The sequence below is a fragment of the Nicotiana tabacum genome, chromosome 14, assembly GCF_000715075.1.
Source record: "Nicotiana tabacum cultivar K326 chromosome 14, ASM71507v2, whole genome shotgun sequence".
NCBI lineage: Eukaryota > Viridiplantae > Streptophyta > Magnoliopsida > Solanales > Solanaceae > Nicotiana > Nicotiana tabacum.
The window spans coordinates 12489917-12512596 of NC_134093.1; the positions used below are offsets into that span (position 1 = coordinate 12489917).

The 22680-nt window shown below is 36.8% G+C and overlaps 1 protein-coding gene across 1 annotated transcript in view; it reads left to right on the top strand.

Annotated features, from left to right (window-relative positions):
• Positions 1-4140: 4140 nt before the first annotated feature.
• The window catches only part of LOC107818959 (uncharacterized), a 63757-nt gene continuing 45217 nt past the window's right edge, over positions 4141-22680 (top strand). The window contains exons 1-5 of the mRNA XM_075229970.1: positions 4141-4306; positions 5093-5229; positions 5421-5608; positions 5695-5764; positions 5844-5849. Coding sequence (XP_075086071.1) covers positions 4141-4306; positions 5093-5229; positions 5421-5608; positions 5695-5764; positions 5844-5849 — 567 coding nt within the window. The remainder of the gene's footprint in view (positions 4307-5092; positions 5230-5420; positions 5609-5694; positions 5765-5843; positions 5850-22680) is intronic.

Genomic DNA, 22680 nt, shown 5'->3' on the forward strand with positions numbered 1-22680 from the left:
AGTACACCCCCAACCAACCCCCCAAAATGAGATTTTTAGGCACGAAATTGGATTAATCGAACCTCAAAACGACTACCAAAAATCGAGTGCGAAATTGGAAAAAACTATAGGTTATATTAACGTCAAATAATATGATTCAAAAATTTAATTTACCTAATGATTATGATATGTCGATAGAATATTTTCTTTCCCCAATGGTACAATTCTGCAGATAAAGTAACATAGAAAGTACACAATGAAAATTTAAATCATATTCTAGAATTACTATTTAGGATAAACATATAACCCAGAATAATGTGCATAAATAGTCAATGGGGAATGAAGTGGGTTTTCAATGTAAAGAGAAGCTCACAGTAATGTCTTCCTCATATTCAAAATTAGGAAATTACACTCAATAACCTTAAAATTTAATGGTTTTAATTTTTTTACCCCGCTTGCTGTTAAAAGTCAAAAGTGTTTCTCATGGGGCAAACTTAAACTTGAAGTTCTGCCGATGGAGCAAGGGAGGTCAAAAAATCAAGAGTGACACCCAAAGTGCCCTATTTGTGCAAATCACCCTTTCAAAATTGGGCTTCAACTGAAGAAAGAAGCCCAATAAGTGGACCGTGATTTTAACCAAAACAAGAGGCGTGAAAGAACAAGGGGTATTATCACTTTTAGCCCGCGTCAAAAACTTACATCTGGTAGCCGAAAAAGTAGATAAAATTTATATAATTTTTGTATATAACATACAGAATGTGTATATATATATATATATATATATATATATATATAAATATATATATATAAATTTTATACATTTTTTCGACTATTATTTTTACGGCGGCTATACAGTGTCATTTTTTAAACGGCAAAGGGCCAAATATACCCCTGTACTTTCGAAAATGATCTAAAAATACCCCTCGTTATACTATTGGGCTATATATATCCCGTCATACTTTGGAACAAATATACCCTTATTTTGGATAGAGTGCCACGTGTCAGCACCATATGAAAACGACCAATTTCTTTTTTTACCCGATCCGTTTTAAAAAACCCATCACCCGATCCGTTTTAAAATTCAATTTTTTTAAAGCATATATTTTGTAAAAACTGGAATTTTTTTTGTAAAAACTGAAAAAAAATGATTTTGCAAAAAATATATTTTTAAGTCTTTTCAGTTTTTTTAAAGTATTTTTTTTTTGTAAATACTGAAAAAAAATATTTTTTTAAAAATACTTTAAAAACTAAAAAATATATATTCTGTAAAAACTGGGGAAAAAAAGGAATTTGCAAAATATATATTTTTCAGTTTTTTCAGTTTTTTAAAGTATTATTTTTGTAAAAACTGAAGAAAAAAAAATAGATTTTGTAAAATATTTTTATTTTTTAAAAACTAATGCATATGTAGTCCACTACTTTAGGAGAGTCTTTTTTTTCTAGTTTTTTAAAAAAATATTTTTTTTTCCAATTTTTACAAAAAAAATACTTTAAAAAAACTGAAAAGACTTAAAAATATATATTTTACAATTTTTTTTCCAGTTTTTACAGAATATATATTTTTCAGTTTTTAAAGCATTTTAAAATAATAATTATTATTTTTTTAGTTTTTACAAAAAAAATACTTTAAAAAAACTGAAAAGACTTAAAAATATATATTTTGCAAATTCCTTTCTTTATTTTCAGTTTTTACAAAAAAAAAATAGTTTTTACAAAATATATGCTTTAAAAAACTGAATTTTAAAACGGGTCGGGTGGTGGATTTTTAAAAACGGATCGGGTAAAAAAAAAAGAAATGAGTCGTTTTCATCTGGTGCTGACACGTGGCACTCTATCCAAAATAAGGGTATATTTGTTCCAAAGTATGACAGGAAAAGTATATATAGCCCAATAGTATAACGGGTGTATTTTTAAACCATTTTCGAAATTACAGGGGTATATTTGGCCTTTTGTCGCTTTTCCAAAGATCAATGAACAAAATTTTAAGAAAAGAATCATAATTACAGTGTTAGTGTGTAGGTTTATTTATATTTTTCCTTCCGTAGCATTAATAGTGGGATAGGGAAGACTGAACATGTGTAAAGAAGAATCATTATATTAATAAAACTTGTGAGCGCAACTTTATATATTTTCTAATTTGTATCTAATTTGTTTTCTTGATTCTAAGTCGCATGCCGTGATGTATTTTGAAGATATATGGATTAATTTGGCAGTTACAAGTAGGAAAAAATTCGTCTGCTCCCTAATAAACACCTTTTCGCATCGGCTAGCTATTTATATCAACCCAATAAATTATGACCTTTTGCCGCTGAATTGGCTTCAGAAGAAAACATTAGTTATAGTTTTGCATATAATCTGAACACCAAGTAACGTGATTTCCTTGCTTTTTTTTTTTTTTTTTTTTTTGGGAAAAGTGAGGTTGAAAATTACGAAAAAGGGTAAAACAAAAGGATTAAGCCTTTTCTTTTCTTAAGTAGTGACCCTGGGACCATATGTTTTGGCAAAAATCTTGCTCCCTAGGCATGCACCAAAGTTGCTATTTAAAATTCAGCAGAAAGATTAATTGTTCCCAACTAGTGTTCCTTCTTCGTGTCCTTTCATAGATAGCAAGAGCCATGCAAATTCAAAGTGTAATTGGTTGTTTGCAATTCTACATTGTCTTTTAGCACTCAGATAAGAACGAGGTTACTTAGATTTTTTTTTTTTTTTAACTTTGAGATTAACATCTCAAAATATCTGCAATAGCAAATAATGTAGTGCAGTTTTGTTATTCATAAAAAAGAGAAAAAAATTTAAAGAATGACATGAAAGATAGATTTGGATCTTTGATGCTTTTCTTGTTGTGATAATCTATAGTCCAATCCAATAATGCCATGCTATAAGCTTAGTGCTTAACCTATTGATTAATGTTTAGTGATTTTTAGAAGGGGTAGACAACAAGTAATACTTAGTAAATGTTTTACTCTAGAGGGAGTATTTTGACTAGCACTTCTCACATTCATCTCAATTACTCTATATTTAATGGATCTTTGATTTTGATCGTAAGAAGTATTTGTTTATCCGAAAAACGGATGGAGTTGAATTTATACGTAGTTCTAAGGATATGTGGCGCAACTTAATATAAATTGTAAGGATAAATAGAAATACAAATATAGATTGCAAAGAATACAAAATAGATAAGTTTGTAAAGAAGATGAATTTTAGGATTCAACAAGTGGAATCAATTTAAGAAGCTTGAAAGAATAATTCTTTACTATGGGAGAATATAGTGTTTTGATGACAATGTAAGCCTGAAAAACTTGCCTTTACAGAAATGATAACCATGCCCTTTATAGTAGAGGGATCTTGCTCTAAACATAATTAAAAATACTCACTGGGAGACCCACGATAAATCAGCTTTTTCACAATTCGTGTCAAGATTCTCTCTAGTGGGATTGCAACGGCTTTTGTCTGCGAGCTCGATCTTGACTCGAGCTCTCGATCTTGGTTTAAACTCGATTCTGACTCGAGCTCTCGATCTTGGCTCGAGCTCTCAAATTGTTTCGGGGTCAATGTTGGTCGGTCTCTGGATCATAAGCTTGATAGCTTTACTTTGCATCATAGTTCGATTTGGATCCGAGCTTGACAATGATATCGAACTCGACATTGATCAGCCCTTTGGATTCAAAGCTTGTTTGTGCCATCTTCGGAACCCATCTCGAGAACTCACTTTGATCGATTATCTTTCGAACTCGATCAGACGTACGAAGGCCGAAATCTATTTCGATCGTATACAGATAATCCCCTCATTTCTCAGGAAGAATGTGGTGAGAAACAATATGATTTTTCAACGGCTCGATCGGATTATAAGCTGACGTCTTCATCGGGCTCGATCATGACCCACGTGATACCTGTCCCGTCAATTTAGTCTTTCAAGGCATTTAATGCATGTCAGACGGTGGTCGGCCACTGCTGATACTGAACCGCCATCGCTTAAACATATCAATAACCCTTTCTTCTATCATTTACCAATTTTACCTCTTCAATCTTCCAAATTTCTCAAGTCCCTTTTCGTATTCTCTGGCTTACCCGCTAATCTATGATTTCTCTTTGCCAAAAGCCCCCCTTCAATTTTACCAAATCTTTGTCACTTTCTTCTACTCCTCACCTTTGAATTTGAAAATGGCGAAAATGTCACTAACCATTCCTCAGAAAGAGAAGGCTTCATCTTCACAGTATGCCGCTGATGAGACACCGGCAGAACCACGGCCTGAAGAGTGCGTTCCCGGGGCGTATGTCCTTACTTCTGATTTTAAGGTCGATAAAGGCTCATCGGCCCCGGGCCAATGTGAGCCATTATCGAGGTACATGTGTTCGATAACCGAGAAGCACCTCAAACAGCTAAAGAAAGATTGCAATTGGGATAGAAAAAAAATAATAATTCCTACTTCTGACGAAGATATCACCTCTTACATTTTTGAATGTGTATACTTACCCTTTCACGTTAGGTCCCCTCGATTCCGTTATTATTGATTTCTGTCGTCAATACCAAATAACCCTAGGCCAGGTCCATCCTTCTTTTTGGCGGATAGTTATCTTGATCTGATACTTTGTGAACAAAATGGAGGGAATGCCGTTCACCCTCGACCATCTTATCCGATTGTACCGTCCTCGAGTTTTTCAAGGAGGGTTAATAAAACTTCAGCGTCGGGCTACCAAGGCTCTGTTCTAGAGCATTGACGAGGACAAGGATCGGGGTTGGATGGGCAGGTTCGTTCGAGTGAGGACTTTAGACCTGATTCCGACCGAAAAGATGCCCTTTTCCCGAGGATTGGAATATGAAACGTAAGTGTGATCGTGCTGTTACTTCCTTCTATTTTGTTCTTTTATTTCTTTTCTCATCGATACTCTTCTTTTTGTGATGCAATGGTTCCCTAGATACCCGGAGCAGTTCCCGATCTCAAGAACTAGGTACGAGCTCTTGTTTCGACCTTCACATACTCTGAGCGCTCATGGCGTGATTTGTCAAAGGGTCGGTGGGAGGCCAAAAATCACGGTAAGACCCTTTCTCGTACTCTTTGATAATTCAAATGAGATGCCTTCTAAATATTTTAATAAAATTTTCCATATGCAGGTTTAGGCAAAGATGCAGTTTTGAGGCCCTTGTCCATCGATGAAAAAATTTTGGCCTTTGTCCCAAAGCTGGTGAAGGAAAATAAAGGAAAAAAGCCTCTGTTCCCTAAGATCCAAAACCAAAGAAGAGGACGGCTCGTAAGCCGAACAAGAATGCCATTCCTTTGACCGTAGAATCGGTTCTGCATCTAAGGGATGAAGATGAAGAAGAAGAAGAAGAAAATGATGGGTCCGCGCTGGCGGCCCGAACGAAGAGAACAACCGATGCCCCATCGGCAGCTGGATCGATGATGCTTCATGAGGCTCCGCCTTGAGCTGAGGGTATACAGGAGAAAGATTCAGGCGGAGTCCCTGAGTTGTCGGAGATCGAATATGCATCCCATCAGAGCCAACGGATGGGGGATATGTCTGAATGGGCCCCTCTTGAATCCCTTCGAACCGTAGAGAATGCTCCAAGTGATTCATTTGGGGCAGCAACAATCGAAGATTCGCCCACCTTTCTCACTTTTTCCGCAGGGTGATTCGGGAAGCCCAAGCTTTGGGGGCCCTCGATCTAGACATGCCTCATGATGGAGAGGATCCCTTTCGTGACCTGTTTACCAGTATCGAGGACGTTGCTGGTACTAGTGATGAATCTGATATTTTTCGCGGGGTGCAGCAGGCTTTGAATCAGGTAAGCCTTAAAATTATTTTGTCGATACTACCTTTGTGTTTACTTTTTGTTTCTAACTTCATTTCTTGTTTCTTTGCAGGCAGCGGTAGTTCATCGAGAAGCATGTTCTCGGTCCCAAAACGAGCTGTGTCAATACGAGGCTGACCTTTAACGGGTTACTGATGAGAGGAACTCCCTAAAACTTCTCATAGGGCAAAGGGAAGAGGAAATAAAAGACCTCCGAGCTGAGTTGGCCAAGGCTTACCGAGATCAGACCGATCTATTCGAGCAAGTAATGATACTTTTAAAAGCCTATGGGCTTGATACCGGAACGATGGCTAATTTTTCGGTCTCACAGTTGCAGCAAAAAATTGAGATGATCGGGAAGCTTCGTGAGGAGGTCGACGTGATAAAAATAGAGTCTTTGCAGTGGAAAGAAAGTATGGACCGTTTTGCTGCAAAGAAAGAAACCACTTGAGCCCAGTTATCATCGGCCAAAACCCAACTTCAGAGAATGAAGGAAAAAGGCATGGTTTAAGCAAAAAAATAGAGGAGCTCGAGGCTCGGTTGGCCTCTGTACTTGCCAAGGCTGAATCTGATGCCGAAAAGGCAAAGGCTGATGCGGATGCACTCGTAGCCGTCTATCGGGCCGATGCTGAAGCTGCCTAGGTCCAAGCAAGAGAGGCTGCCGAGACCGCCGATACTCGAGCACATTGGGTCGCTGAACTTGCTAAGTGCCGATCTCGGAGGGAAACCCTTGAGGAGATCCATGCTCGTGGTTTCGACCTCGCTGAAGAGATAAAAAGGGCCAAAGAACTCGAAGCTGATGCTGAAGCCTTGGTTTCCGATGACGATGATGATGACAATGATGATGGCGATGGGAGTAAGAGCAGATCTGAGAACGGGGAAGAGGGGGGCGATAGAGAAGAGACCGCTCTTGGGGATGACCAGGAAGCTTAGTCCTTAGTTTTTACGTTGTAATCAATCATGTAAACAATTTTGTATATAGAAATATCCACCTTTTTTGCCGACTTGCTTCTATTTTGTTTCTGGTATTGTGAAGACTTTATTTACGCCTTGTGAATGTTTTCACAAGGATTTAAACAACTTAATCAAATTTGGACTTCGTAGCCTTTATAACCGAGCGAGCGCTTATTCAAACTTGAAGTGATGTAGCCCTTAGGCTTATTAGATGAGTCAATGATTTGAGCTCAAAGAAATATAGCCCGTAGGCGTAATGGTCGAGTGAGTGCTTGCTTGAACTCAAAATAAAAGTAGCCCGTAGTCTTAGTAGTCGAGTGAATAATTCGAACTTGAAGTAATGTAGCCCGTAGGCATAATGGTCGAGTGAGTGTTTGCTCGAACTTGAAATAAATGTACCCCGAAGGCTTAGTAGTCGAGTGAATGATTCGAACTAAAAGTAATGTAGCCCGTAGGCGTAATAGTCGAGTGAGTACTTGCTCGAACTCAAAATAAATGTAGCCCGTAGGCTTAGTAGTCTAGTTTATCTTAATTCTGTTTGCGTAATAAATCTCCAAATAGAGGAATGTTTCTTGATATAAGATGTCGGTAAAGAGGAGACCTTTCTTTGCAAGTCATTATACATGTGTTCATGTTTCGCGTCTAGGTTCGGGCCAACTGCATGAGCGTGGTTCTTTTTGACCATTTGGCTCTTACAACTTTTCCTATTAGAACTCCGTTGTTGTGAAATAACTTTCTTGCATCAGAACTTGATATATTTGAGGGCTAATGCCCCCCCTAGTATTCTAGGTCGATTGTAAAGAGGCCTCGGTTACTGTTGTAAGTGCAGCACGATCATTGGTTGCCTCATTAAGAACCTTGCCGAAAAACCCATTTGGGATAAAATCGGTCTAAGGGAAAAAAGAATGCAACGCGTGCTTTCAGATCTAAGGCTTCGTATTGAAGGATCCATCTTAGCTCCTGATCGGACTTCTACAGGGGTTAGTTTTGAAATATAAATGAATATGGGAGGGTCGTACCTTAGCGGTGGTATCGTTTTAGATGTGACACATTCCAATTGTTTGATAGGTGCTTGCCGTTTATAATGCCGAGCTTGTATGATCCCTTTCCGACATTCTCGAGAACCTGATATGGTCCTTCCCAGTTCGGTCCTAGTTTCCCTTCGTTCGGATTTCGGGTATTGAGGGTGACTTTCCTTAGCACTAAGTCCCCGGGCTTAAAATGTCGGAGCTTGGTTCTTCAATTATAGTATCTTTGGATTCGTTGCTTTTGGGCGGCCAATTGGATGAGAGCAGTTTCTTATTTTTCGTCCGATAATTCGAGGCTGGTGTTCATAGCCTCGTTATTTGATTCTTCTGTTGTGTATCGAAATCTGGCACTGGGTTCGCCGACTTTGACTGGTATCAAGGCTTCGGAGCCATTTACTAAGGAGAATGGGGTTGCCCCCGTACTAGATTTTGACGTTGTTCGATATGCCCAAAGGACTTCGGGTAAGATTTCTCTCCACTTTCCTTTAGCGTCGTTCAGCCTCTTCTTTAGGTTTTGAATGATAGTTTTGTTCGTTGATTCGACGTGTCCGTTCCCACTGGGGTGATACGGTGTTGATAATATCCTTCTTATTTTGTGATCTTCGAAGAATTTTGTCACTTTGCTGCCAACAAATTATTTCCCATTATCACATACTATTTCGGCGGGTATCCCGAATCGACATACGATATGATCTCAGATAAAGTCTATAACTTCTCTCTCTCTTACTTTCTCGAATGCCTGTGCTTCAACCCATTTAGAGAAATAGTCAGTCATAAATAAAATGAATTTAGCTTACCTGGGGTCGATGGCAGAGGGCCGACGATATCCATTCCCCATTTCATGAATGGCCATGGGGATAAGACTGAGTGAAGTTGCTCTCCGGGTTGATGGATCATTGGTGCAAACCTTTGACATTTGTCATATTTTCGAACAAATTCCTTCGCATCTTTGTCCATATCGATCCAATAATACCCTGCCCTGATTATTGTTTGGACTAATGGATCGACACCGGAGTGATTCCCACAAGTTCCCTCGTGCACCTCACGTAGTATGTAATCGGTATCTCCTGGACCCAAACATACTGCCAATGGTCCATCGAATGTCCTTCGGTATAGCGTTCCATCTGAAGCCAACGTGAATCGAGCAGCTTTAGTCCTTAGGGCCCTTGAATCTTTAGGCTCCGATGGGAGCTTTCCGTTCTTTAAGTATTCAATATACTTATTTCTCCAATCCCAGGTTAAGCACGTAGAATTTATCTCGGTGTGACCTTCTTCGATCACGGATCTTGAGAGTTGAACGATAGTCCCCGAGCTCAAGTCACCTTCCTCGACCGGTGATCCCAAATTCGCAAGTGCATCAGCCTCACTGTTTTGCTCTCATGGAACATGCTGTAAAGTCCATTGTTTGAAATGGTGCAAAGTGACATGTAGTTTGTCCAAATACCTTTGCATTCTATCTTCTCGAACTTCAAAGGTTTTGTTTACTTGACTTACAACCAGCAAAGATTCGCATTTGGCTTCAATGACTTATGCTTCCACGTTTTTAGCTAGCTCGAGACCTGCAATCATAGCCTCATACTCGGCCTCGTTGTTAGTCAACCTGGTAGTTTTAATAGATTGCCTAATAGTGTTACCCGTAGGTGGCTTTAAAACTATGCCTAGTCCTGACCCCTTCACGTTCGAAGCCACATCCGTAAAAAGGGTCTATACCCCCGATGATGTACCCGATTTCAACAGGAGTTCTTTTCGGCCTCGGGTATGAGGGTTGGCATGAAATCGGCCACGAAGTCTGCTAAAATTTGAGACTTGATGGTCGTATGGGGTTGATATTCGATATCGTACCCACTGAGTTCGACGGCCCATTTGGCCAATCGGCTTGATAGTTCGGGCTTGTGCAAAATATTACGAAGCGGGAAAGTGGTTAATACGCATATGGGGTGACATTGAAAGTATGGTCTTAACTTTCTAGAGGCGCTTATCAATGCAAGTGCCAATTTTTCTAGGTGCGGATATCTAGTTTCTGCTTCTCCTAAGGTCCGACTTATATAATAAATGGGAAATTGCGTACCTTGCTCTTCCCGAACTAGGACACTGCTTACTACGATTTCTGATACTGCCAAGTACAAGCAAAGTTTTTCGTCTGTTTTTGGAGTGTGAAGTAGTGGTAGCATCGGAATCATCGGGGGTCACGAAGGATCGAAGGATCCACTGATCACTATCTTCTTCGATGCTCTGCTTATCTGGCTGGGTCGGGGCCGATGTCTTTGGTTGCTATTTGGCGTTCCGGTCTTCGACTGTGCCTCCTTTTGAACCCGATCCATTCACTGGCGAAGATGAAGATGTTGGTTTTGCTTCTTCGATGGAGAACATTTCCTTTGCTGTTGGTTGTTCTCCGTACACTATTTTGACACCTGTCGGTGTTGGGAATTTGAGGACCTGGTGTAGGGTCGAAGGTACAGCTCTCATGTTGTGGATCCACGGCCTTCTGAAAAGGGCGTTATATCTCATATCGCCTTCAATCACGTGAAACTTTGTTTCCTGAATTGTTCCGGCGACGTTTATCGGTAGGGTTATCTCGCCTTTGGTGGTTTCGCATGCCATATTGAATCCGTTTAAAACCAAAGTTGTGGATACAACCCGATTTTGTAGGCCGAGCTGTTTTACGACCTTCGATCTGATGATATTGGCCGAGCTACCTGGATCAATTAACACACGCTTAATTTTAATTTTATTCATGAGTACGGATATTACCAGTGCATCGTTATGGGGTTGGATAATTCCCTCTGCATCTTCATCATTGAACGATAAAGTCCCTGAGGGAGTGTAATCTTGAATTCGAGATCGCTTTTCCCTCACAATCGACGTTTTAGCGCGTTTGAGCATAGGTCCCTGAGGGGTATCGGCGCCTCCGATGATCATGTGAATGGTGTGTTGTGGCTCTTCTTCGTTTTGCTTGCCGAAGTCCTTGTTTTTAAAATGGTTCTTCGCCCTATCACTCAAAAATTCCCTGAGGTGCCCTTTGTTAAACAAGCGGGCTACTTCCTCTCTTAATTGTCAGCATTCTTCCGTTTTGTGACCATGGGTGCCATGATAATCGCATATTTGATTGGGATTCCTTTGGGCCGGATCGGTCTGCATGGGTCGAGGTCATCAGGTATCTTTTATGCGTCCGATGGCCGATATGATGGCGGATGCATCGATGTTGAAGTTATATTCCGATAATCGAGGAACTTCTATAGGATCGGCATGTTTATCAAAACCTCTCTTGCTCATAAGTCCCCGAGAAATTTACCCCCGATCATATCTGCGGTTACTCCTAACTGTCTCATGCGTCGAACTGTGGTTCACCCGATCTATGACGTACGGTTGATATCGGTCTCTGTTTGACCTTTGTTCTCTGTTGGTTTCCTTCAGAATTTTAGTGGTTGCGCGGTTCTGAGGCGTGGGTGCATACGGAAATCCCAATTGATCATCTTCGACCCTGATTTTCGATTGATACCTATTGTGTATATCCGCCCAAGTTATTGCAGGTTATTCGATCAAGCTTTGTTTCAACCGTCGTGATGCTGTCGAACTCAGTCCGTTCAACCCTTGGGTGAAAGCTTGTATGGCCCAGTCGTCTGTGACTTGTGGCAAATCCATGCGTTCCATTTGAAACCGGGATACGAATTCGCTCAGTATTTCTTCACCCCTTTATTTTACTTTGAATAGATCCGATTTCCTCGTTGCAACCTTTACGGCACCAGCATGTGCTTTTACGAACGAATCTGCTAACATGGCAAAAGAATCGATAGAATTCGGTGGCAAGTTGTGATACCAGATCATTGCTCCTTTTGCGAGGGTCTCTCCGAACTTTTTCAATAATACGGACTCGATCTCATCGTCTTCCAAATTGTTGCCTTTGATGGCACATGTATATGAGGTGAGATATTCGTTAGGATCGGTCGAACCGTTATATTTGGGAATTACGGGCATACGAAACTTTTTTGGGATCGGTTTCGGGGCCGCGCTCGATGGAAAAGGCTTTTGTATGAATTTCTTCGAATCCAGCCCTTTCATCATGGGCGGAGCCCCCGGGATCTGATCGATCCTAGCATCATATGTTTCGAATTTTTTGTCGTTGGCTTCGACTCGCTTTGTGAGTTCCTCGAGCAGTTTAGCAATTTCAGGAGCGGTTCCTGATTTTCGCTTGTTCGGTTTCACTGTGTCGGGCTCCGTTCTGGGGGTTACTTCTTGAAGAAGCGGATTGGAGTTTGGATTGCTTCGCATATGAGTTTGGCTTTGCAACTGAGCTATCGCTACTTGTTGGGCTTGTAGCATTTCAAAAATCATGCGCAAGCTGACCCCGATTTCCCCCGTGCTGTGGGTGTCTCGGGCTATGGGTCGAGCGCCACCCTGAACGCTTCTTTCCTGCTCGGAACGTTGATTCGCTTCTAGAGCTATTCGTGAATTGATATCTACTGGTATTTCAGCTCGAATTTCGGGTTCCTCGATTCGAGCCTCGTTGATGTTGTTGGGTAGCCTTTCGGCCACGGGCATCAAGTTGTTGGTTTCGTCCTGAAGGCCGGTTTCGAGGTCGATTGGCAGAGCCATTGCTGACATGAAGTTATAAGCTGGAGTGTGCTGTATATTTGTATCAAATAATCACTTGTTATCCTTAGCCCCACGGTGGGCGCCAAACTGTTTACCCGAAAAATCGGATAACGTTGAATTTATGTATGGTTCTAAGGGCAAGTAGATTCCTCTGATATGAAAATAACAATACACTTATTTGTAGTACAAAAATAGAAGATGATGAATAAAGATATTAGGTGAGCTTTAGAAAGATAAACACAATGAATTCTTAATCTTAGTCAAAAGTGTGTTCTATTACAAACTCTCCTGCCTTTTATAGCCAAGGATCACTATTTTATCTATAGCAACATGATGGAATAAATATTACTAGTGGAGGACCCATGATGGTGTGTCCCTTCCTTATTTCCCGCAGAGATTCTCTCCTTTGGTGCGGTTGTAATAGCTTTATGTCTGTGAGCTCGATACCGACTCGAGCTCGGTATCGGATCGAAAACCTGGCCATGGTTTCAAGCTAGGTGATCACTTTTGGGCATCGATGTTCGGGACCTGTATCGGTCGATGTTACCATGGTCGATTCGAACGCCCGAGCTCGACGCCTCCATCTCGGAATTCGTTCGGGATCTCCATGAAGATACCCCTCGATTGAGATGCCATCCTCGATCGATCTTCATGACCGAGGATCGGTTTTAACCGTATACAGTACTAACATTTTTAACTGGATACTAAAAGCTTGAAGCACTCCTGTTCTTATCCCTGGTTGGAGCCTCCGGAATGAATTAAGATAGATTTGAGCTGCTTTGAGAAAATTATCTTCTGAGTGAAGTTTTTTTTGGCTGGATTGCTTAATTTTGTATTGATAAATCATACAAGTCACTGTATTAAAAAATTCAGAAAATTTAAAATTTTAAAGTTATGTCGTCTGTGTACTAGCACGGAATATAATTTAGTTCTGCCTTTTCTCAATGTATAGGAAACTATAATCTTTTAGTTACTGATCTGATTTATTTGAGCACCTTAAATCATTCGTTTTAACTAAATTATAATTATCGTCTTATCTATCCAATAATAACATTTAAATGTAATTATATAAACAACTCATACAATTATCAAATAACTTTTGAATGATACTCAAATATCGTAATTATATAGGCTGTGCTACAAATAATATGAAAATATAAGATGATTCTAAACGAATAAGAATACATTATAAATAAATGAATCTAAAAAAATCTTCATTTACTAATTTTCTAACTTCATTTGTTATTTATCCATCATCATCATTACAATATTCAATCCCTTCCTACTTATATTTCGTGATGAAAATCATAAAGAGCTTCATTTGTAGATACATGTTTATTTATAAATAGTCTTATATGAGATAATAATTCATCTTGACCTATAATGATGATAAAAGAATAATGTGATACAAAAGAACTAAAGTCATAAACTATATGGATTGCGTTAATTCAAAACTTGAGAAACTGCTGATTCAACCTCTCTGGTATTCCCAATTTTCTCAAACTAACTGAACATTTAAAACCAACCTTATAAGTCTTATAACTATATAGTGGTAATAATTTTAACTTTGAACTACCCCTTCATATATTATGTCGAAGATTTATTGGCTGATCTGTCTGAACCATTGAGTTAGTCTTTAGTGATAATAGAATTGACAATCGATGGTAACTATATATAGATACTTGAAATTCTCCGGAATCTTTATGCAAATAGCCGGCATAATTTATTGTTTATTTTTAGTCGGTATATATAAATTATATATTAATTATATATACATAGTTATATGCCTATCCTACACGAATCACACATATTATATATTTGTTGTTATTTTTAGTTTAGGCGGTTAGGTATACGGCTATTTAGATTAATTCTTCAAATTCTCTTGGATATTGGAGTTGCATTTATCTTTAATCGCTTGGTTCCTCATAGCCTTTCATTTCTGAATAATTTATTACTTTCATATTGAAATGATGAACCTTGTTCATGTAGCTGTCTGCATTTTGACAGGTCAATTTGTTTGGCTGATATAATTATTAAGAAGGGGTGATAACAGGCTAAGCCAAGCTTGGTTGTGTAGTATTTGTTTGCGATATTACCTCATGGCATGCAATACAGCATGGATCGACTACGTATGAAAAAAAATTGCAAAAGAAAAACTTGTCTTTTAATTTTTGGTTCCGCCACTGTATCAAACAATAAAATTATTATACAACAGGTAGAAGTTTTATTGTTTGATATCAGTGGCGAAACCAAAAATTCTAAATATAAAAATTTAAAAAATGTAAATGTGCACAGATAGTGAATGCACTTGGGTATCAAGAGATTCAATAATTTTATATCTGTACAAAAGTTTTGTCTGTACCTATTTGGACAGTGTATTTCTTCGATGAATGAGATACAATTGACCACTTTAATATATCGTGTTCAAACATTTGGAAACTTAAAATGAGACAGAGCAAAATGAGATATCAAGGCAGATGATCTTCATGTTACTTATAGTTCACGAGTTCGAATCGTGAAAACAGTCATTAATGCTTTCATTAGGGTAGACGGTTTACAACACACCTTTGGGATGCGGTCTTTCTCCGAACACAATATAAATGCGGAATGCTTTGTACACCAGATTGTAATGCCCTGTAAACTTTCGCCAAGAAATTTAAGGTTTCGTGATGCCAAGGTAGGCTAATGTATTGTATTTTCGTACTTATTGAGTTGAACAATGCGTTGGGGAGTTGAATCATTTCGACCTCGCAAATCCAGGTATGTAGCGCGCTAGACCGTGCTATATCTCTCGCGAAGCCTGGTATTTAGCTCGCTATAGAGCTCGCGAAGCCTGGTATTTAGCTCGCTATAGAGCTTGCGAAGACTGGTATTTAGCTCGCTACAGAGCTCGCGAATCCTGGTTTGTAGCCCGGTCTGGAATTTGGAGGGTTTTTTTATAACCCGACCTCCATTTCATTTAACTCATTTAGGGTTCATATTTTTGGGTATTTTCTGGTGTTTTAGAGAGAGGGGAGAGCGATTCTAGAGAGAGGAAAGGAAGGACTAAGGATTTCACTACTCTACCTTAAATCAAACCTTGATATCGCATCAAAGGGTTGCTAGAGCTTCAAAAAGGTAAGAATTTCTTTCCCCAATCCTTCAATTTCTAAATCTAACTAGAAATGGGTAATTAGTAAAATGATTTTTGGATGTGAGAGTATTAGTTATACATACTTGTACCAATAAGGTTGTGGGAAGGTTTTTAAGTTCAAATGGGTAAAGATTGGATTGAAAAATGGTAGAAATCTTCAAAAATTATAATTGAAGATTTGAAGGGCAATCTGATGTCGGAATCGATAATTTTTGTATGGTTGAACTCGTATCGAAACGGGTATTCGAATTTCGTGAGTTTTTTCTGGATTCGAAATGTGGGTCCCATTGTCTATTTTTAAAATGATTTTTGGATTTTAATACGAAATATTAGTAATTTCATATGAAAGTAATTCCTACGATTCGTATTGAGTATATTGAATTGTTTGTGACTAGATTTGAAGTGTTCGGACACGAATTCGTGAGGCAAAGGTTTATTGGAATCTTGAATTTGGTTGCGAAGCGAGGTAAGTATCTTGCCTAACTTTGAGTGGAGGAATTATCCCTTAGGCATTGAGTCTTATGTGGAAATTGTGTAATTGAAAATCATGTACGCGAGATGACGAGTACGTACTTGGTTTATATGTGCAAATTATATCGGTTGAAATTCATAGACGCCCTTAAGTATTAAATAAGAAAATTGTTGTAACTTATTAAATCCCTTATTTGTCATGCCTCATTCCTTGTTTGCCGAGATTGTTTTTATATGATAATTTGGTGTGATTGCCAATTGACTTTTATGTGAACTCTGTGTTTGTTTGAGTTGCCATTTTTATGGAAAACACTTTCATTATTGATTTTACCTACAGATAATTTAAATAGAAAAAATCAGTTAATAAGATGAATAAATCTATTTATTTCCTGAAGTTGTGGTTTAAAAGAGGTGTTGTTCCTTGATGAATTACTTTTTAGTTCACGTTGTTAAAAATTTGGTATTGAATTATAAAGGCCATGAATCATATTGAGGCAAAGTGCCAAATTGTGAAATATTATTCGCTTGAGTTGTTCACTCCCGAATATTTTTTGTTAAGATGTTGTGTACATTATGATCGAGTCGTGGGCTCCTTATTATGAAAAAATAATGTATTGTTGATTTCTGTGGAAAGTTATAATATTTGAGTACTTGATGTGCAATTTGTGATATGTTGTAATATTTGAGCACTTGATGTGCAATTTGTGATATGTTGTAAGATTTGAGCACTTGATGTGCAATTTATGATATGTTGTAATATTTGAGCACTTGATGTGCAATTTGTGATATGTTGTGATATGTGAGCACTTGAGGCGCAAGTTGTATTATGCTGTGATATTTGGGCACTTGAGGTGCACTTTGTGAAATATTGTGATATTGATACGCATGCGGTGATATAAGACAAGGGTGTTGAAACGCATGCGGTGAGATAAGTGTGGCTTGAAACACGTGGCTAGTAGGGGAACTACTAGAAGTCATGCGGTGTGATAAGGATGGCTAAAACACAGGATGCTATTTCGGGAAAAATGATTTCTTTAAAAATTAAATGTGAAGGCTCCCGCGGTGATATAAGAAAATGAGATATTGTGAATTTATTTATGATTTAGGACTACGAGGCGGTACCTCGGGAGTGCCCTGTTGATATTTCTTTATTTATGTTCTTGTCTTTGGTGATTTTGTTTCATTTAATACTCCCTCTGTTTTAATTTATGTGAACCTATTTTCTTTTTAGTCCGTGCCAAAAAGAATGACCTCTTTCCTTATTTGGAAATAATTTACCTTTATGCAATGATTTATAGCCACACAAAATATATGTGCTTCATTCTACACCATAAATTCAAAAGTCTTCTCTCTTTTCTTAAACTCCATGCCCAATCAAATGGGTTCACATAAATTGAAATGGATGGAGTATGTAAATTTTTGTCTTCTTCTGTGATGTACTAGTTGACTTTATTATTATGTGTTTTGTACTCCTAGTTGTATTGTGTTGGCTTTTGCTTTTTAGCACGAGACTCTGAATTAGTATATTTATGTTTTTTTTTCTTACTGATTTTTTATGATTGAGTTTTTTTAAATAAAAAAAAATTATTATTATGTTTTAAATTAAATAGTTTTACATCCAAATCAGTAGTTTATCTGATGTTTTAATTTAAGTGCAATGTTATTTTCTTCATCCAAATAATTTCTAAAATAAATTCATTTCTTTGTTGATTTCTTACTTGATTTAAATATTGTAAACTCACTTTAGTGAAAATAAATTGATCATGTGGATCTTATATACATTGATATTATTGACACGTGAGTTGTCCGTGCAGTTGTGATAGAAATACGGGCACGAGGTGCCGTAAAAATATGGAAGTGGGCTGAGACCCGTATTTTTATGATTTTTAAATGAGGTGTCACAAGGTGACTTTTATTTGAAAGAATTATATTGAAAATATTATTTCAAAGAATTATATTCGAAAGATATTTATTTGAAGGAATTATATTTGAAAGATATTTATTTGAAGAAAGTATATTCGAAATATATTTATTGGTAAGGATTATATTCTAAAGATTATTATTTGAAAAACTTTTAGGTAAAAGATTTATAATTGAAGGACTTGATTAAATGGTTGTACTTGTATTCATTATTTATTGAGCAATATTTATGGTGCTCTTGTTGTCCTGCTATTTATATCACTGGTTGATTATTGTTGCTATCATTACTATTTGTTTCATATTATTTTTGTATTCTATATTGTATAGGTTATTAGACTAGTGAGTGTCTTGACTGTACCTCGTCATTACTCCACCGAGGTTAGTCTTGATACTTACTGGATACCGACTGTGGTGTACTCATACTATACTTCTGCATATTTTTGTGCAGAATCAAGTATTGGAGATATCAGACTTGGACAGAGTTAGAGTGTGGTCGCAAGGACTTAAAGTAGATCTGCTTGGTCGTCGTAGTCACTTGGAGCCTTTTCATTTTGAACAATATTTTATATTCGATCCTTGAAATCATTGCATGTATTCAGTTAAAGTTCGTGACTCAGTATTACCAGTATTGGGAAGGTGTTATAATTATTTACGATGTTGGTTTCGATTATCTATTTCAAAAAAAAGAAGGCTTGAATTGTTATTATGATCGACTTACTTAGTCTTAGAGACCAAGTGTCATCACGAAGCATGTGGTGGGATTTTGGGTCGTGACATAGACTATCCTATATAAGCTAAAATTCAACAGATTATGACAAATACTTTGAATAAAAAGCACTTCAATAATTAAAATTAGAGAACTCAAAACTTAAAAGTCACTCAATAACAACAACAACAACCGAGTATAATCTCACTAGTGAGGTCTGGGGAGGGTAGTGTGTACGCAGACCTTACCCTTACCCTGGGGTAGAGAGGATGTTTCCGATAGACCCCCGGCTCCCTCCCTCCAAGAACTCCCCATCTTGCTCTTGGGGTGACTCGAACTCACAACCTATTGATTGGAAGTGGAGGGTGCTTAGCATCAGGTTTTCAATAATTGACATGCAATCTCGAGCTCAATATGTAGTTTTTTTTAAAGATACGAAATACTAGTGCTACATATATATACACACACAACAATTATAGTTGTTGGAATAATTGAAGTAGCCTCTCACATCAATCATAGTTGCAAAGTATAGCCGCTTAAACTTGAGGACCGAAACACTTCTGAACAATATGAAATTTCACTGAGACCTGCTAGGTAGAATTCATACGCTATGGTTCCTTAACAAAAGACAAAAAAGCAGGGACTTGGGAGAGCCGCCGATGGCACGGCTCCGACTACCGTCCATGTACGATTCATATTAAATCTGACCAACTGCTCATCCTGCCTTCTCTATGTTCTTGATAGCTTATTTTTGTTTTAGTAGAGTCTTTTAGGGGTACATTTCGATCCTCTTCTCCATTACTTAGAAAAAACGAGCCACCAATTCAAGTACAAGATACTATTATTATAGGGTGGACAATTAGATATCCAACCAGTAATCGCAACAACCCAATTGGAAGATAATACAACACAATAAAAGGGTCATTAGACACTAGCTTGCGCGAAGGAAGACGCTAATCAATCAGAATTGAGAGAGGAAAGAGATGCGAATGAGAGATTTTCGAGTCTACAAGCCAAACAAGCATTATGGTGTCTTTTCAGAAAATATATCTATATTTCTTATCGAAAATACTAGGATGAGCTAGTTGAACCTTTTTAAATATAGCTACATCCGCGTTAATTGCAACGGGATACCATGATGTTATAACTTAATTTTTAATAAAATATAGAAAAGGAAAAAAGAATAAATAAAGAAATTAGATTCTACTGTATTTTAATGATTGGCACCCAAATTATTAGACCTTTGGAAGTGCCAATGGTTGTGATATGCTTTCAATAATTTAATTCGACTCTTGATTATTGACTGTCCAAAAAGCTAAAACGTGCATAACTTTGAAAATAATAATTTGGAGTATGAATATATACGCAAAAGCTTTTGTTATTTCTTTAATTGCAACTATTTATTTATTTATTTATTATTTATTTATTTATTTTAGGTGCAAATTGTATAAGACGTAAGCCGTCATCAAATTTTAATTCCTACCAGCTATAGAGATTAGATTACTGCATGAGGCGGCTGATATGTTACTTGCTCCTTTTAATACTGTTTTGACGATATTTGTGAAAGAAAATGATTTCACCAATTAATGAAGGAACTATTTTCCTCCTTTGGTATTTTTTATTTTTGGCTAAAAAGAATTTCACAATTTAAGTTAAGCAAATAGTGCTGGAAAATAATTTCTTTTTTTTTTCCGGTTCAAGAAAACGTTTTCTTGCTTGCAAACATACCTAATTAATTTCTTTTCAAAAATAGAAAAATAAACATATAAAGCTCCTCAACGAAAACCGAGGACTAACATTTCAAAATTTTAAATATTTCCACTAAATTAAATCAAACTAAAAGGTGGTCAATCTTATCATATTCTTGACCTAGTTGTTAATGCAAAAAGGGCCAAGGAGTTCAAAAAATAGAATTCCCTAATAATCCCTATAATGGCCTTTAGAGAGAAATATGAGTTTTCTGATTTAGTTTTACATGTCTCTCTTTATATTCTTTTTGCTTTGGCTATCGTTTAAAGAATATCACTAGACTTTATCGTTGATATTGATCGCAGTTTCATTGAGATTCTCATCTCGACTCTTTCTATTTCATGTTTACCTTGCTTCATAAGGTAAAAAAAATAAGATCTTCTTAGGTCTAGTGAATGGTTAAATACTTACCCGGCTTAAATATTTGGTGCGAATAAATTTTTACCCTAACATATAGTAAACTGTGTTTAAAAACAAAAAATCAGAAATGCAAAAGCTAGATTAGAAATAAAAAATTTTGAGCCCACAATTTTCTTGTGTGTCCTTAAAGAATTTAATCTCCTTACTGTTACTAATGTACTTGGATTAATTTCGATAGAATGAAAAAATTATTCTTTAATAGCGGTAATACAAATTATAGAACTTCAGCGAGCTCAAGTTGCAAAGCAGAAGCATCAGATTTTACGGCTCAAAGCCTTGACCAGTAGGCCACACGAAGACAGTTATATCATTACTCGAAGGCCCTTCCAAATAGATACATTAGAATCTACTTAATTTTAAATTGTATTGATCATCACTGATTAACAAACAAACAATCTCCCTTTCAATTTTAAACAAAAATCCAAGAAAAAGACCTTACTAGATCAGTGATAACACTTTAACTTACTTTAATATGCCAAAGACAACTATTGTTTGGCTTTTTTTCACAATCAGAAGAATATTACGATAGTGATTTGAATAAATATGGGGAAAAAATAACATGATAAGCATCTAACGAATAAAAAGATTATCACCAAAGGAAACAGACATGATCTCTTAATCCCCAAAAGCAACAGCTCCTCCTAATTAAGACATCTTACCAATTGAAAAAGCAAGTCGAGCGAAACTGATGGAAATTATAACATGAAAACCCTAATTGTTAATGTTAAGTGCTTCAGAAAATAACTTCTACTCCAAGTGTTTCAATTTATTTGGCATATTTTGATTAGTTATAGCTTCAGAAAAAAAGACATTCAAAATTTGTAATTTAAATATAAAAAAATGCCATTATCTCTTTAAACGAATTAATAAGAAAGTATCACGTAAAATTAAATGGAAGGAGTAATATATATCATGCGGGGACGGAGGTTAGAGTGCGACATACGGATTCTGACGAAATCCAGTAATTTTTGTTTAGATCTTATATTTGTATTGAAAAATTCATTAAATATATATAGATATTTAATTATACATACGAATTATGAGTTCGGCGATAAATTCAGAATCTATAAACTTCAAATACTTATTCCGATTACGCGTGTGGTTAATCATATCGCTGCTCGCCACTTTGCAAAGGTGTTGCTTTGCAATTGCATATTTTTATCTGTCACCAGCTTTCCATCAATGCTTATATGGTGTGTGACAATAAGAAAACAACACTTTAAATCATAGTAATAAAACGTGAAAGTGATTGATTATTAAAAATTTCATGAAAACAATACGCACCATTGAACTTCCATAATTATTTTATAGACTATAGTCCATAGTGGAAGTGGAGGTCTTATTATACAACTATAGTTCTTATTTTTTGTGGAAAAGCAGTATTCGTTCTTGCTAGAAGCATATCAGATATGAAACAAAAAGCTGCGAATAGATCTGATTGAAAATTCAGTCATATGTCCTTTACTAAAAAAAAAAATTGGGTCCCTACTTTTTCTTTTCTTTTTAAAGAATGTTCACCTTTTTCAATGATAAATTGGCTTCGAGATAAGATCATGCTTAGAACCATCGAAGTTACGTATGTAAATTAGTAAGCTTATGAATGTCTTGGCATACATAATCGAAAATAGAACTAGAATTTTAAGTTTTTGAGTTGTGAATTCTACTAAATATAGCTTATTAAGTTATGATTAATAAGTTGATTTGTAAATATTAAGTGAATTTTAAGATAAATACAAATGTTGAATCCGTAAGCGGAACTGTAACTATGTCCCTGCATATATGATCAATTTCATTTAGTAAGCAACGGTTCATATTTACATTCATATAGTCCCAAAAAAAAAAATCAAAATAACCCTACTAATGAATGTAGTTTATATTATCATAATTTTAGTATTAACGTGTGTACAGCGAACATGACAGGGAAAGTGTGCAACTT